Below are 18,285 nucleotides of genomic sequence, written 5' to 3'. Positions count from 1 at the left end.
CTCTAGAGCTAGAAATATTAGTCAAGACTAATATCTCTTTAGAATTATTATACTTCTGATTTAGTGTTTCCATGACCCATATCCTTGTTCTTTTGTATTTATTTTCATTTTGCTCCATCAAATACAATTCAAAGGAAAAACTGGCGGGAATGAACATTGAAAACCATCAAATGCATTATAAACAATTAGATATACACACTGTATATACTGTGTATACTGTATTTGTATATGTTTATACATATACATTACATACAAAACAGATAAATAAAAAAACTGATTTAGCTGTCACAGCTATCTTTATGTAACAGTCAAGGAACCCCAGTAAGCGACTTTCTGCTGTAGAATAATGGCGAATTAAATAATTAGCAGTGTTTGGTTGGCTCTATGGTTAACTTAGGGTGAATGTATTGTCAACCTTCGTCCTCCACATCATCCTCAATGTCACTGGAACATGCAAGAACAGACTGGGAGGAGAAGCCACCATCAGCCACCTGCTCCTCTGCCAAGGCCCCAAACAGTAGGGAGCATATCTAGGAGATTACACATTTTAAATGCATTATTTTGGAAAAAGAAAAATACATCTCACCTACGTATATACAATAGTGTGTGTTGTTCAAGTAACCAGACAAATAATGAATGGAATTGAAATGTGTTGAAGTCAGATTAAAGATGAAGTGAATTCTTGTAAGGCAGCCCTTATGTAATACTGTGTGGCAAGAAGCTATTAACCTCTTGTAGGGATTTAAAGTAACTAGAGGTTCGGCCCTCACACCTACGTCGCACAGCCGATCAGACTGATATGACCATATATGGAGACTGGAGAGATCTCTATATCTATCAGTCCTTTATGCATCTTTTATAGGTTGTTGTTTCAAAGGGAAGACCCGGTCATCTGAGGCATGGGTTTCCATCTGCCACAGTCACTTTCACCTTGCTCCTCTTTTCATAATCAATCACACCTCATATGGTGAGGCATTATGGCGATCTGGGCCCGCTTCCAGTTGAAAGTCTGAAAGCACTTTATTTGTACTTTGGCACTTTGCGATGCGGGACCAACCCCACAGCCATGTAAAGATTCTAGAACACTGAAGCCTCACGGGAACACTGTGTTGCTCGAACTGAAACCTAATTAACAACATGGGAGTCTTACCTTAGAGGTGGGAGCTGGGACTGAACCAGGTGTTTTGCATCTCTCCTTTGTTGTGTACTGTCTGGAAAGAGATGCTGGGTTTGACAGTGGGCTTCCATGGCTGGATGCGACCAACTCAGTCACAGGATGAATGCTCTGGAGAGAAGGCTCAGGTTCTGTCTCATGTGAACCTCTTAGGGGTCCAGCAGCATCTCCACACCTGAGAACAGTAAAGCTATATGATAACACTACAAACTTCCAGTGCAAGTCATCTACAGAGGTACCAGTATTCTCATAAAAGGGGCACATGTAATACCCAAATAGTAACTATAACCTCTGAAAAGTGGAATAAATAATCAGTGTAATTGAGGTGCAATTATTATAATTACAGTTAAGACTTAAATGAGGCGGCATATGCTATGTTCTCCATAGCAACGAGACTTCTGTAAATAAAACTGATGTCATGGGTATGTCTAAAAATTCGCATGAGCATGTCAGATACTCAGATGTCTGTGCCTCATGGATTACTTTGCTTGCACATGTGTTAATGTGCGTGAGAGATGGAGAGGGGAGGGTTCCGATAACCAGATACTGAGGAATTCTTCTTAGAATCTCTCAGCAGAAAGTAATGAGACTCGGAGAGCTGAATCATTAGTGAAAAGGTACAGGTTAAAATCACATGCCGACTTTATGTCACATGATAAGAAGAAAGAGGACCTAAAATGCTCCCCTGAGGGACCCCACCTTAGTGGTTGAGGTGAGGACATGGTGCAATTCACATTTACCATTTGTTCTCTGGTCCCCAGATAAGACCTAACCCACTGTAAAGATAAACTGTTAAAGCTCAAAGCTGTAAGTTTGCTCAAAAGGATATTATAATATACAGTGTTGAACGCCTTTTGAAGATCCAAAACAACCCTACCACAATACTTTCCCATATCTACTTCTTTCCTAATATGATCTGTAAGATAGTGCAGACAATCCAGACAGGTATCTGTAGAATGTGATTTTCTGAAACCAGATTGAAATTCAAACAGCAGATTGCAATTGATGATGTTATAGTGATATTGTTTCAAATGTGATAACGTCTGAAACATCAGCTTTTTAACATAATAAAATCATGTTAATAATTAAGACAACAAAAAGTTCAACCTGAAAGTTCAACCTGAAAAGGAACAGTGAATTGTCCTTATCATATTTTCAGGCTCAATAAAGGTACAATCACTTCCATGGAGACTTTAAATGTCTAGACATTGATCTTCCTCTTCCTCAGACAAGGATACTTAGATTTTTGGCTCCAGGTGAAATAAGGTGACACATCAAGATCCCACTCACCGTTTTGCGTTTTGAAGAAATGTGTCCAATTTGCCCCAAATTTGATTCATGCACCGAAAAAGCCTCTAAACAATACAAAGCCAGAAGCGATTTCACTTACACCCATAGGGTATGCACAAATGCTACAAATGTCATTGTTTGTTGCTGAAATGTGAGTGTTTCCACCAAATTAGGCACAAATGGTCTCGAGTCATGTGACAATTGCCGTCAAACAGAGCTTTGATACTCCATATGTTGTTATTGTAAAGCACTTTGTAACTTGTTTTTGAAAGGTGCTATATAAATAAAGTTATTATTATTATTATTATTATTATCTGTACGTTTGCCTGTAATTCCCTGCACAAATGTGTGGACAGGGCCTATTTCTTAAGAAGAAAACTGCATCATGAATGCAACATCCAATAATACCCTAGATAATGAAAAGAGGGATTTAGTTACAGAAATTGCTTCAACATGTATGAAATATGCAAAGATCAACAATACAACATTTCGCTGCTTGTACTAGTATAAGTGACAAATAAAGCCCTTCTTTATTCTTAAATTGTATGAGAGAAAGTTAGATACTAATGCCCAGGATTGTGGAAAGTGGTCACTTTTTAATAAGATGAGAGATTCCATCTGCACAACTTGATCTGTAGGCCAAGGATTCTGCATAGCACTAAACTACCTTGATTTGGAGGCCGTCTGCAACACATTTGCCAACCTCTATGAAAATAAATTGCATCCTCCAGCGATAAGGAAATGAGTGGCCAATATTACGGCTACAACATACAGTCAAATGTATTTGTGCAGGCCTTGACAAGAGCAGAAATTCTGCCTGCTCAGCAGGTCACCGTCGTTCTCTGTAGCCTGCCAGCAGTGCTTAGAACAAGCAAAGTAGATCTATAAACGGCCCAGATGTGCAAAAATCTGGCTGGGACTAATGCTGAAAACTCCCAGCCCGGCTAGAGCATAGCAGAGATGCTTAGAGAGATACAGACGAGGTCAGAAGAGAGCTGACAGAGCTCTGCACTGTGACATCAGCAGAACCGATGAGCCAGGGCTGCGTGGGTGGAGAAGGGATTATGCGTTGTCAAACTGTCAGGCCTCTAGCCCCCGCATAGCCCCTGCTTGCCCCATATAGCTCTGTTACAGATGCAAGGCTTGGATGCTGTAACACACTGCGCCCACTCAGGAAGCTAAATGAACCAATATGGGCGAACGGCCTGGAGGAATCAGAATCATCTTTATTTTTGTCACATCACGGGTCTACAGGTGTAAAACAGTGGGTGAACTTTGTTTTTGTGCAAGATCCATTGTTTTTGATCGTTTCCAGAAAGAAAGAAGAGGGGGGGGGGGGGGCAGGGAAGGAAAATAAGAAGTACTTATAAAAACCGACAACATGGTATCTACATAATTACACATAGCGTATCCATCCAAACATGACGTATGAGGTTTAGAAAATAAGGTGCATGAGCAGCATATTAGCTGGTATATGCTGAAGGAAGTGCCAGGGGAGAAGCTCAGGTGAAGCCCTGTGGGAGGATTCAATTAAACTCTAATACACTGTCGCCATAGATAGAATAAAGTAGGTCTGCGAAGGTTTCAGCTGCGACAGTCTAGTCCAAGTAATGGTTCATGTGACACCCTTGTCCATGGTACCGGAATTCAGAGTGCAAAAGAAACAGTGCACACTATACAAAGGGTAGCCTCGGCGTTGCATTGGATCATTGCATGTGCACTTTTAATATCCATCAATCTATAAATCCACGAAACCCGTCTCGGGCATAACACGGGCACTGTCCGGCCGATCACCCTAAAACTTGACGTGTCACCGATGACCCTGGGGATGAACCGAAGAACCGAAATCTCTGTATCTGTCTGTCTGTGGGTCTGTGGAAGATGCACCGAATCTCTGTGTGATTTTCTTGCATTCTACTTGTTCCCGAATAGGGAACGACATACACAATGATGATGAAACTACATTTTTTTTGTTGTTGAATAGAAACCTGGCGGTGATATGGGCTTCACAAGTGGGCACCTCCCATCACCGATATGTGCTGTTGAGGAGGTTCACCAGTACATGCCGGTGTCCAAAAACTAACCCTCTCACATGAACCCTCATCAGAACAAAAGGAGTGTTGGTTACCTGAGTGTTATAGGGGCCTGAGCTTTGGCCTCTGTAGTCTGAGAGGGGCCTCTGCTATCAGGGTCGATAAGAGTCGCCAACACCACGCTGGCCTCCAGCACCATGTCCTCCACACTGAAGCACACAGGCCTGAGAGAACAACAAGAGCTGTGTGTGACAGACGGCCTCATTTGAGCATTTGGTGCCTGTGTTATGGTTGGGGCTTGGTATTATTATAGTACATAAGGTATAGTAAAAATAATAAGTATTGATACCATACTGACATTATTAATGATAATCAAGTCTCCATGGGGGTGAACTATGCCTTTAAGGTGTAAAAAGGAACCTCACATTCTTAAAATGTGTGGTATGATTGTACCTGGAAAAAAATACATATATCTATGAAAAACACTGCAGCAAAAATAATTTACCCTACTGATCTATAGCATAATTAATTAAATACACTTTCCTCCATAGGCAAGTACTAAAAAAGGATAGCTTTAGCAGTATTCATATGGTAGTTCTGGGACTGGTGGTATTAGTATTGCATGAATGATCCCCAACTGTGGTTACCACATAGAGATGGGCTACTTGGGTGTCTGTACAGACTCTCCTTGTGCACTGTAATCTGAGAGCTGGTAGGCACTCTAGTTAATCATGGCCCAGTAGGACTTACCTTCCTGCAGCCCCAAAGTGGACAGACACGGGTAGGCCATGTGACTCTGCAAAGGAGAGTAAACCCTGCAAACCAAAGAAAATATAGTTCAGCAATGTGTTGTCAGCCCTGACGGACACATTAACATGATTTTAGTTAGTTAAACATGATTTTAGTTAGTTAAAGTTGTGTTTTAGTGAACACATTTCCAAAGAGACATTCTAACATTTTTGAAAAGCAACTGATACTTAAACCCCGGCTCTTAATCATTCCAAACCCAGATTCAAGCTAGCAGGAATCCATTCAAGTAGGAAAAGCAGTTAAAGACAGGGCTGGGTAATGAGAAATGTCACAGTGGGTAGCCCATAAGAACGCCAGTAGACACTGGGGTCAGGGGTTGTGGCTCTTGTGGGATTCTCATTAGTAATAGTTGGACTAAGAAAAGGACACTTTATCGGGTTACCAAGTTTCCAAATTACCTCCCATGCCTGCTGACTATATTCGAAACATTGCGCAAGACAAATGGAAGCTTTTTTGACAGCCTGTGCAGAATTGTATTTTGTTTTTCAATTGGAAATTCTGCAGTCAAAAAAATATAATTTAAATACATAGATGTTTCACAGCAGAATATCATTTGAACACCCCCCCTTTTTAAGATGTGCGTACGATCATGTCAATACATTCAAATTTGTGATATGACGGAAAATAGGTCGGAAATACCCCAATGTGCCCAGCATCCACAGTCCTGGAAAATTCATGGGATGGGGTTCATGGGCAAATTATACAGAGTTGGATACAGTCTTCAGGACACTTGAGTCTCCTGATTCCGGAACCGAAGATATGCCTCCTTACGCATTAACCCATTAAGACCGGGAACGCATCTGTGCCATTTTAGATTTCTTTGGCTATTAAAAAATAGCAGATATACAAGCTCATAACGCGGCACCGAGTGCCGCGTTATGAGCTTGTAGATCTGCTATTTTTTGATAAATCGGGAAAATGTGCGCAAATCTGAATATATACATATATTTCAAGCGAACATTTTAACTCAAATCTTTGCTTCATGGGGGTCCCTCCCTGGAACTAAATATTTTGAGATGGGGGTCCGCGGCCAAATGCATATAATCCTGGGGGTCCACATGAAAAAGTTTGAGCACCACTGATATTATAGCAACATACGTTTTTCAGAAAACTGTTAGATTTACTGTTGAAAATTTAGATTAGAAGACATTCGTAGAATCCCCAGAAGGAAAGATTAGAGAGTTACAAATGTTCGCTTTGGAAAGAAATATCTATATATATACATTCAAAGATTTGCACAAATTTTCCACGATTTTTCAAAAATAGCAGATCTACAAGCTCGTAGTGCGTCACTCGGTGCTAAATGGGTTAATATGTCACATGTACAGTATTCACGTGCACATTGCACACGAGTGCCGCGGCACCCACAACACGCTCAACAGTTTCATGTGACAGAAAGAATGGACCATCCAAATATAACCTCCTCACCCTCAACTCTTTCAGACAGAACGTTATGTCTGAGTCCACTCCGACCTGGAAGTAGTCAAACTCTCTGGGGTGTAAAGACATTTCTGTATACATCTTCATGGGGCCTGTAATCCAAGCAGACTACGGTCGGGTACAGGCTTCTGTTTTAATCCCACCAGAGCACCAGAATGTTGGGATTTACCATTGTATTGAATAGAACAAACAAGCAGATGAAAACAAATACTTAGTTTGAGCCAAAAAACTTGCATGTTAAGCAAAATTGTAAATTTCCAATTGTATTATTTGCTTCTCATCTTACTATACTGTTTCCCACAAGGTTGTGGAAATAATATCTCAATTATGTTAATAGTTAAGTGACAACACAGAAACCATTACCTTTGCAGGGTGAAGAAATCTCCTCGTAATTTCTCAGAATTACTCTCAAAGGAGTCATGGATAGTGTGATCTCCTCCTGAGACACTGGGAAGTGCATCACCATGTTGCCAAGAAGCCTGGAGAGGTTAGCAATGAAGATAAATGTAATCATATACGTGTAGTCGTGGAATTCTGGATCAATCAGCAATCGATGGGGCACATAGGAGTCGAGACAATATTCTAGGTGGTGATGATTATGCTTTATGTACATGATATCGTGGGAAGAAATACAATAACACTCATGTTAGTGGTACGGTAGTTCTGCCAAGAGCACAGGGCAGAGATCATAGTTATACTGTAGCTGCTTCAAGGACAAACTGAACCATAACAAGATGTACCAAAACAATAGCTACTGTATTAGGCCTAGTGGAGACATTTAGACTCTTACAAGCTTTCAAATATCATAATGTATTGTTGAAGTATTATAAGTGATGGTAAAATATAAAGGTTAGATATAAGCAGCCATATGATTTCTTCCTTCGTGCCAAACAGTACAGGGATTGCATACATTTTTACTGTGTGGCAATTGAGTCCTGGATGTAATATAAGACCACCTACTCTTTCGTTGTAGAACAATGATCACCAGATGAAGCATATAAGTTGTCATGTCTTATTATACAGATTAGAATACTTCAATATGGAATTGTTTCTGATGTTTAACACACTAGGAAATCATCTAATTGCAGTTAGAATACAGGCTTTTTTACTTCAAACTTGATATTTTCTTCTATAATTCTCACCTGGCCTGGGCCTTCAGGACGTTGGGACATAGGTGTGATGCAAACACTGCCTGCAGAGCCTCACTCTCATGGAAACCTAGGTTGTAGGTTTTGGTGATGCCTGTTCTCAAAATAAAGCAATAGATGGCAGATATCTGCTGCCATCTAGTGATGATGCAATATTGACTGATCTGGATATTCGTTTATTGTTTTGTATCTGCAGAGAATCTAAAAAGCTCACATCAACTATTTTATTTACAAATAAAAAGAGCAACATCTGAGATGTTAACCTCATCATCTTAGGTGCATTTGTTAACAATTATACTATTTCTCTCAATATTGCATTTCCTTTAGCCTTCTACTAGTATAATTACATTCAACAAAAGTAAATTGTGGAATGCCTTTCCTCTTGAATGTGTAGCAAGAGAATGACACAATGTGAAGTGTTCCCTACCATGCCTGCAGTGAAACTGGAATACCACTCTGCTGTCAGCTGTATTGATAGATATCTCACATCGCTCCACATTGCGCTCAATGGCACCCAAGCTCCGAAAAAGAGGTAGCACTGACTAATGGACAAACAAACCTCTTTTAGGCTGGATTAGAGTCACTAAATATTTATATAATAATGAAAAACAGGGATACTAGGGATTGATGGTACCTGATGCCTCCCTGCTTGGTAATCAGGGGTTGTATTGGAGTAAGTCCCTGTGACATATGACATCTCCAGGGATTGTACATGTTGTACATCACGCTACGGAAACAGGAGATAGGCTCCTGACCTATGGGCCACATGGCTCGGGAACAGTTGGTTCCTAAAGCTACTAATTCTGAATTATATTATAGAAGTCAACTCGAAAGTCAGATGTGCAATTGAGGTCAATGGAGTAACTCTAAGCTATACATTCTTATGAGATCTCAAATTAGTATTGGTTCTCTGATTTATTACTTTGGCTGAGAATTGCTCTCCTTCAGAAATACTGACTCCTTTAGCTTGAACCATAAAAATGGCTCTATTGATTATTAGTCTCCCCTCATCAAATGCTGGTTTGTATACCTTCATGACTAGCTTGCATTTGATGATTCCAAAGTCTTGTGTAGGTTCCGTTCCTACGCTGTAGTACTGGAAGAACAGAGATGAGAAGAGGAAGCAGCCATAAGCAGAATGGGCAGAGTTCACTGACCTCACTGCCAACTTCAAGACCAGGGAAAAGGGGGGATGCATATGTGAGTGAGAGAGAGAGAGAGAGAGAGAGAGAGAGAGAGAGAGAGAGAGAGAGAAAACAACATAAAATCAGTTCAGTCATGTTCCCAGCAAAATAATACACCTGAAATCTATGTGGTCTAATACTCACTCCTTTCACCATAGGATCCAACCATAATTCGTCCCCAATTCGTGACAGGGCATGAATAGCTTTTCCAAATGCTGCAAATTAAAGAAAGGTTAGCAAACACAGTTGTCAGTATTCATACTTTATCTAAATAGTATAATTCTAGTGTTAGCCTACCCATATAGCTAATAAGCCAAGCTACCCCAATCCCAACAACAACAACAACTAAGCTAGCTATCCTAACCTATTAGGCTTATTTGCAGTGGTTGAAAAACTAAACTTTAGCAAAAAGAATACATAAATCTTCCTCAAATAGGCCTACCTATAATATAATATACCTTTGACACAGTTTCCTTCAATGACACACTTCATTGTTGATGACAAAGACCGTGTTGTGCGTGGTGGAGTAGAGTTAGGGAGGGACGTGTTGACTGAACAGGTGCACAGGTCAGTGTTCAATACATCCCATAGCCGGAAGGGACGGTACTTGCGCCAAGCACCAATTACACTGACAGTCAGGCAGTGATGGAAGAAGTACTCACATGTCATGTGTAAAAGTATCAATACTGCAATGTAGAAATACTCTGTTACAAGTAAAAGTCCGGAATAAAAAAAATACTTCAGTATTGAGTACAAAATTATTGGTATGAAAATGTATTTAAAGTAGGCTACCAAAAGTAGAAAGTACTCATTATATGCAGAATGTCCCTATTTCACAGGTTTTCAAATGTATAAAATGCATACAAATCTTTTGAAAATAGCCAATCTACAAGCTCACAATGCGTCGCATCGCGACCATGGTTTTAGCTCATATTATATTTATGACATTATCTCGATAGTACAAGAAACTGCTCCGTTGCCTGGTAACCAACTAGCTAGCCAATCATAGCGCTATCATCCGTCTCTACGAAGTATGGGACCTAAAAACTCAACCTTACAAAAAACACTGTTGGGAGGAAATTATCATTTATTTGATCATTTAAAATCTTTCAGTGCGAACAAAGAACACAATATCAACCATTGTTTAGGTAAAAGTGGTATTAGAACAAATTGATCAATGAAAACCTTTATTCTGATACTGAATAGCATGGACATCAATCAATCACATCCTCAACAACATATTCTGTAAATCAAAATCAGTGGCTCTCAAAGGGGGGGGGGGGGGGGGGGGGTCTGGGGACTCCCAGGGGTCCTTGAGGGGGTTCCAGGCTCTATGCTTCCAGGGGGTCCCCAACACTATTAGTTGATAACATCAAAATCAGTTTAACCACTTTAACTCTGTTTTATACTTTGGCTATTCAAAAATAGCCGATCTACAAACTCACAGCATGTTGCAGATAAGAGTTAAAAATAGATAAGGATGAACGGTGCTGCATTGCGACACGTTGTGGGCTTGTAGATCTGCTATTTTTGAATTTTCTGGGAAAGAATCTAGAATTTTGTAATATTATTTTTATTTTATTTATCGTTTTGAACATTTTCACACAGATCTTCTCTTATGGGGGCCCCTGGCACAAAATAGTTTCTGATGGGGGTCTACAGCATCAATTTGGGGGTCCTACATGAAAAGGTTTGAGAACCATTGCTATAAAGCTATACCAACCAAATACAATCCTATAGTTTGGTTTTCAGTGATACATTTACGTAAAGAAATTGAATCAATGGACAGACGTGGCAGTTTTTTTTTCTTTTCTTTTTTTAAGTAGGTTTATCATCCATTATAAATGTGTCCTAACCACTAATTTGGGATTTTTGGAAGGATGACTTTGGACGGCCTAGTGATACTTTTCATTCTCTGGCCCTGTGGCTTCGTCCTACACCCCAAATCAGCAACTTTTTTAGACATGAGGCTCTCTTGATGATCTCCAAGCAGTCTTCCACCTCTCACGGTCTGACCTAGATTTAATATACAAACACACACAATATTAAAGACGAGCATTGAGCAATAGTCAGTCATGCACCTTTATTTTTTTTAATAATGAGTGAAACAATAGCACACCTGATTTAACACATGATGCGTGTAGGACATTAAGATAGTGTTGTTTCATTTGCCTCCGCAGGTGCTCTGTGCTGTAGACATTTGCTATACTGTAAAGATAGCGTTTCTGTCCAGGTGTAAGAGCTGGGTGCTGAAACGGAGACAAAACCTGATGTGGTTTAGGTGGTGTAGAAGAGTGGGCAACTCATGTAAAAAATACAATCCCGCCCAAAGAATTTACTAATAAATATGTAATATATATAAAGTATTAAGTATACATGATTTGAACATGCACGGTTCGTCATCAGACCTAAATTTATCCTCCAACTTCTTGTTTATGCCAAAAATGACTGGCTATCCATGTGTCTTGTAGCAACATTTTAGAAATAATACTTAATGTCAAATGTTCAAGCATGCTCAAATTATGTATACTTACATTATTTAAGTAAATTTTCCAAAGCATACATGTATTCTTTCTTTTTGTACATTTGGGGAAAACATTTGAGATCCCACAATGTTTAGGTGCCCACTCTTTCGGTTACCTGGTGGAATAATAGCCTTCCACTTGGTTTTAGGAACAATTTCTTATTCAAAATGTATGCCTTCACCATCGATCGTCACACACTTAACTACCTACAAGAAAGCTAGGCAAACCTGTAAGAAGGGTGCAGTCACCATCATAGATTTGGGAATGTGTATAGTCTTCATTCGATTATCAGCTGATGCAGTAGGCCTAGGTGCTGGTCTTTGAATCTCAAGACGTCGACTACGTAAACATGCAAAGCCTGTTGCAAAAAATGTTGAAAGCAAACTTAAACTAGATGTCACTACAGTAGGCTGTACTAAACAGATTCTGACCATGATCCTTAAATTATAAAATTTTCTAACATTGGACTAGCCTACCTTCCTCACATCTTTGGTTGGAATCTGCAGACCTAAAATTGTAAGACAAAAAATACTTAATAATTTAAAAATGGAAATATAATCTGGACTGTAGATTATGAAGTGAAAGTCTTACCGTGCAAAAAAGTGAGTATTCCCTTGTTTAAGTAAGCTTTCCTTTTTTAGCTGCTCAACAAAAGTAACATGTTTTCTCATCATTTCACCTACAATGTCAACATTTCCTTTATACATGTCATAGAACTGCTGTGACAATAAATAAATGGCATATTCCGTAATGGCGTATATCTTTCAGGCAACAGGTCCCACTATACTGTGAAATGCAGCCAGACTTGAAATCTGACACGACTCCCTAGTTTCCAGTTACGGCCCAGGGGTCTGAACATACTTGAACCCATTTAAGTGCCCATCTAAAATGTTAAACAGACACAAAATTACAACTGCAAAGTCGACTTGAGTTTACACATTTTTATTGAGCAACAATATACATTGCATTAACATAAAATGGAAAATAAAATAAAACTAAGAATGGGGTTAGGATGGGTTACCTGGACACACCATTTTCAGGGCATATTGCTTAATGACATTTCAAGCGCACCGAGTCTGTGCAAATACAGTGAACACCGGTCAGAGGAGGTCATGGTAGGTTAGAAAACTTAGTAAAAGGTAATGTTAACAGCAGTTATATGACCCTTCATAAAGTCTACAGAAACATACTAACTGTACACATCACATCCACTCATAATGTACAATGGTATAGGCTACAATTGTATATGGGTCTAGCCCACAGCAAACCTCATTGCATGTGCCATAAATTGGTTAGCAATTTATATACCATTGTCATACAGTATATGACGATGGTATAGTATGTACATTATAGATGATTAAAATGGTAGCATATATGTTATTATGGCTTACAGTCAGCGACACCATCAATGAAAGCAGACTTTAAAAGTTCTTAGTATTCTGCTCTCACTTAAACCAATTTCAAGCAATGATTGTGCATATTTTAAAATAAATCCTACCTGCATCACTGTTCTGTCCATTTCCACTAAATAATACTGTACTAGACTCTACTACCTTTGAATTTAGGTGCAAGACTTTGAAGAATTACAGCCCGATTTTAAATGTAAAAAAGAAAGAGGGGGAAAAAAAGAAGCAAGGCTTTTTAAGATAAGATGGTTAATGTTGTCAAAGAATACAACAGCAACCTTAGGCTTGGTGCATTAAGGTGTTCAGTAGGGCTTTAGGAAGCTGTTGATCTGATCTAAGTGTTGTCTACAATCTATACCTATGAGTGAATGTGAATTATACATATCATAATTAACTAACACTGATTGAAAGCCAAAATGTACCACCACAAAGAAAGGAAATGTCTAACCTAAATCTATGCTGGAGCCCACAAATTTCCCCATGTAACAAAATAAATCAAAAAACAACCACAATCCTCTTCAAACTTCTTGTCCTACTTGTTGAGGTAAACTCAGATGCCAGTTAACCACAGAATAATTACAGCTTAGGCTAATTTTTCCTACACACTACTTTTTGGTTGCCCATGGTTTAGGATTAAAATTGTGAAAAGACATTAGACGGACATGATAATTAATAGACATCTTGATTATCAAACAAGGGCCAGGTCTTAAAGGGAAGGGTCAGTCATTTTAGAAGCCTGTCCTACGGATTACTTTTCATGTTATTTCTGAGAAGTTGGCACCAGCAGCGGTATAATTTGTTAGCCATGCCAGCACAAACAAATTACGTTGAAAGTCACAACCCAATATGAATGCAAGTCATGCCATGCAGGTGAACTACTTGAGGGGACACTTGATATTAGCAAAAAGATATAAGGTACTTATGCAGGTACTTCTATGCAATTTATTTTAGCAATGTTTTATTCCCCCAGTGATTTGCGATCGCATAATTACAAATGATAAAAGGAGACTGTTGTGCCTATTTTCTAGAGAGAGACTAGCATGAGAATTTTTTCATGTGCCAATTTGGAACGTTGCTACTGTTTAACAGGACAGGCTTCTAAACATCCTGGGCTTTTGCCTTTAAAACCACAAGCATACCAAAATATTCATGGAGTGCAAAACCTCCACGAGGAAGTCAAGCCAACAAAAGGCAGCAGTGATTAAGTGACAGTGTTGAAAACAGGGCCTAAGTTAATTATGGTGGTAGTCTTGATGAAAAGAGATTTAGTGAGGACTTTATGCTAACCGTCTTTCATTTGTTTTACACTTTCGAGCACAATTATGTCCACTAAATTGCATAAGAAACCTGGTATAAAGTAGAAACTGTTCAGCAGCAGATAAAAAAGCAAGTTAATTTACAGTAGTGACATATCTTACATCATTATATTTTCAAAATAAATAAAATTAAATATACACTTCCAGGTAGGAAATGGGCAAATTTCGCTGGTAGGGATCACAAAATGGCTCATCTTGCAAAAAACATTAACCTTTCACAACAAATGGTTGGAGCCAAGTAGCCAACCAATTCCTTTGACTGGCAAAAGAAGGGGTGCAAAAGCCTTTTGCAGAAATTTTCCCTCTGAAGGCATTTCCTTTAACTGAAAAAGGGGGACAGGACCATCATAATCATTTTTTCACCAAGCAAGTAGTCAATGTCAGTTTCATTCAACTTTAATTTATGAAAACACATTTACTTACCCTGGAACTTAGCTATTGAGAATCACTCCTAATCAAATGCCATCTCTTGACTTTTTCTTACACAGCGAGCCACCTTCCTCTTGAATTCACCATTAGGGTCCTCCCTCCACTCTTTCTGTATGAGCAATGTGAGATTCTTATCACAATATATTCTAAAACCTACTTCAGCTGTATAGATGATCTGCTGCAAGGCTAGTTTAAAAATCTTTAAAAAGATTGTATTCCCTATATGCTTGTTCTTACATCTTTTCTGACCATGGCACTTGGATTCTAATCTAGAATATTCAGTTTTTTAAACATTTTAGGGTTTGAGGTTAGATGTTATGAGCCTCTGTTTTTTTTACTTTGTACCGTTCCTGCACAATAAACATATATTTTTTAAATTCAATATAAGCAATAAAAATAGAATCCACAGGTACATTGGATAGTCAAAAACTCACCGCAGCATCCACATTAGCTGGTGAATCACTGTTGGGGTCAGCCAGCATAGAGATGACACTAATCATGATTGTCTCTACTGTGTGGATAGGAAGCCAGCGCTCTTCAGGTTTCTCATAGCCAAATTTGTCTTCACCAGGCTCATGCAGGATTGAGATACACACGTCCCCGTTCTTTGCAACTGTGCATACAAATAAAATGTATTTAATATTTCACATAAAAAGCTCAACTCTCCCATCTTGAAAAGGGGAACAACACGTTTCTTTTTCACTTATTATTGACTAGTTACGAATCCAAACGGCTTTATTTTTACTGGGGGAGTTTCATAGCAAGATTACTGGGAGAGTTTCATAGCAAGAAAAATGATTGGTGCCTATCAAGGCATATTTGAATTGCATGTATTGAATATATTAAGCAGTGCCAGTGAGTATCTTTTGGAAAAATCTGTTCAGTTTAGTGTGCCGACGATCTCACTGTAACACAAAGCAACAAAACCAACAAGATTTGTAGCTAGCATTGCAGAACGAGCATGCCAAAAAAAAAAAAAAAAAAACATTTGGGTGATTTAGTGATCGAAAACAAAAGCAGTCCAAACGCCAGTTGAAATGTCTGCGATGCAAGTGTTTCCAGAAATGTCAAGGTGAAGCATACATAGTACTGAATGTTAACAGGTTATCAATACATTTACTAGTGGTGCCTGGCAGCATGTTAGAAGTTTTTTTTTTAAAGTGTTTACCATTTGGATGCCAGAGTTCAGTGATGAACTTCATCTTGGGAGGTCGTAGAGGATAATCATAAGGAAAAGTGAGGTATGCTTTGAAAAACCCACCTTCACTGTGATAGGAAAAAAGATGACAAAAGGATGAGAAACTGGCACATGCATACAAACATACTAGCAACCCAAATATATATCAGTCTCAATGCTCTTCTGCAAATATTTTCTGACTTACAATAGGGTGTCCTGTGGTCCTATGATGACAACTTCCCATTTGTAAATGTCTTCATCATCTATCAGACCCGCTGAAAAGCCCTCTACTGGGTTTTTGTTGAGCTCTGAAACAAAGACAAGACCGTAGTTAGCTGGAAAATGTTTTTCATGGATGGCGTTGGTGTCCTGGTCAAAACTGCAGGAGACTTGAATAAAAGGTTTGCAAATATTTCAGGAAAATAAATAACCATGATTATGATGCAAAAAAATCTCTAAAGCTTATTAATATTTTAGAAACCCACACACACAGGCTGTATTTTTATTTTAATATTAACCAGTTTGATATCTGTATAATCAGGTTTAGGTATTTTTAATGCACACACTACCAATCAAAGCTGCCCAATGTGAACAACATATTATGGACCTTGTTGAGCTCTGAAATGTGTCCTTTAATGATATAGCCTGAAATGTGTCCTTTAATGATATAGCCATCACCATGCCAAACTGACACCAGTTGTGTGTCCTTTAATGATACAGCCAGCCCAGAACCATACCAAACTGAAACCAGTTTACTAAAAGGACATGGGATGGGACCTCCAAAATCTTTATCTTTTTCATTATTATTATTATTATAATAATGATTATCATTATGTGGTATTTAACAGGAAACTAGACATACAGAGAAACAACACTGCACATTGTTAACATCAATCACATCACAGCCTAGTCTCAGAACAATGGAGTTCCATCTCTGTTTGTGGGCTCAAACCCTTGACAATGCGGGTTCCCAGTGAAATCCACAGTGCTAGAGCTGCCTTTCATCTACAAGCAGGTGGACCATTTGTTAGTTGGCACCAGTTACACACAAGCAGTCTTTTTGACAATAAAATGTTTAGTTTGAAAGCAACATTAAGCTAGTCCTAAGTCTCCAATAATAACAGATGGGACTCTGCACTGATTATTCCTTTGTTCCTTTGCTAACTAATGTCGAATCTGCTAAACCCGGTTATCTAGGTTAACTTGACATTACTGTTTTAATGTTAACCAACAAGCCTGTTTAATTCTGGCCATAACATTATGTATGTATGAAAAATAATAAATGTTCCAGAGAACGAAAACAACCAAGAGGGGGGGGGGGGGGGGGGTTTGCGGCGGTAAGACAATAAACAGCTAGCGTTATAAGTCCATAGGGGCAGTGTTGCCAGATTCTGTGATAGAAACAAGCAACCAGATCTAGGAAAACAAGGCCAAAAGAAGCGACTAAATAGGCCACATGACATGAGCGGTTTAAACCATTGGCTATTTGAAAATAGCTGATCTACAAGCTCACAACGCGTCACGATGCGACGCGTTGTGAGCTTAAAGATCTGCTATTCTAACTAAAGAAATCTAGAAATAAAATGAGAATGTTTTTGAAGAATTTGTAAACATTCTAACACCACAAATCTGGTATGTGGGGCTCCCTGGCACAAAACATTTCCAGATGAGATTTAGGGACAAATACATATTCATTTAGGGGTCCTTGACATGAAAATATTTGAGAACCACGCGCGGTTAAAATAATTGAAAAAAATGTAAACACGCCCAAATAAGCAACTACCAATATTTAACAATCAACTCTGCAGAAACAGTCGCTCATAATAAGCCGACATGGCAACACTGGTTGCTACAAGCTAGCATGTAGCCACTGGCTGGGCTCGCTTGGTTTTGTTGGTCAATTTATTAATTTGTTCCCCGTTTATATTACCTGCCAATTGTTTTCGAAGAAGTAAGGCTGATTGTTCAGTCATGGTACGTGGACTTTAACAAAAAAAAAGTAAACGTTCTGTCGCCAAATACTGTCCCAGAAAATGAGGATGAAATGGATGTGACGTCCTTCGCTGGTGGTTCAGCAGCTAGCTGTTAGCTGTAGCTGTTGTTTCCCTCTGTTTGGACACAAGCTTCAGCTGCCAGGGAGGAGGGGGGGCGGTCTTATAAGTGAGCATGCGTGGCTCTTTGCACGTTGCTGATCCGGTCTGGGCGGTCTGGTCCAACAGCGGATACGGAAACTGTGTGTGTGCGTGTGTGTGTGTGTGTGTGTGTGTGTGTGTGTGTGGGTGTGTCGTGCGTGCGTGCGCGTGCGTGCGCGTGCGTGCGCGTGCGTGTTTAAAGACAAACAATAATACAAAAT

General features: G+C 39.2%; 2 protein-coding genes across 2 annotated transcripts; both read right to left on the bottom strand.

Moving 5' to 3' along the window:
- Positions 1-410: 410 nt before the first annotated feature.
- On the bottom strand, positions 411-9,571 carry rad9b (RAD9 checkpoint clamp component B; the record flags this gene model as incomplete). Its single annotated transcript, XM_084055520.1, has 11 exons — positions 411-530; positions 1,151-1,349; positions 4,593-4,721; positions 5,248-5,312; positions 6,736-6,839; positions 7,111-7,226; positions 7,890-7,989; positions 8,323-8,437; positions 8,926-9,063; positions 9,224-9,294; positions 9,538-9,571. 11 exons carry the CDS (start codon positions 9,569-9,571, stop codon positions 411-413), a joined length of 1,191 nt encoding a protein of 396 aa, XP_083911646.1.
- A 2,959-nt stretch (positions 9,572-12,530) lies between these two features.
- On the bottom strand, positions 12,531-18,076 carry LOC311043416 (ubiquitin-conjugating enzyme E2 G1-like). Its single transcript, XM_084054653.1, has 6 exons — positions 17,863-18,076; positions 16,138-16,240; positions 15,924-16,021; positions 15,190-15,368; positions 14,750-14,864; positions 12,531-14,649 (listed from the first exon to the last, which is right to left on the bottom strand). The coding sequence occupies exons 1-5, from the start codon at positions 17,903-17,905 to the stop codon at positions 14,778-14,780; spliced, it is 510 nt and encodes a 169-aa protein (XP_083910779.1). The 5' UTR covers positions 17,906-18,076; the 3' UTR covers positions 12,531-14,649; positions 14,750-14,777.
- Positions 18,077-18,285: the final 209 nt, after the last annotated feature.

The sequence above is a fragment of the Gymnoscopelus microlampas genome (genome assembly GCF_963454915.1).
Source record: "Gymnoscopelus microlampas genome assembly, chromosome: 4".
In the NCBI taxonomy this organism is placed as follows: domain Eukaryota; kingdom Metazoa; phylum Chordata; class Actinopteri; order Myctophiformes; family Myctophidae; genus Gymnoscopelus; species Gymnoscopelus microlampas.
This window is presented reverse-complemented; position numbering and strand designations above follow the sequence as displayed.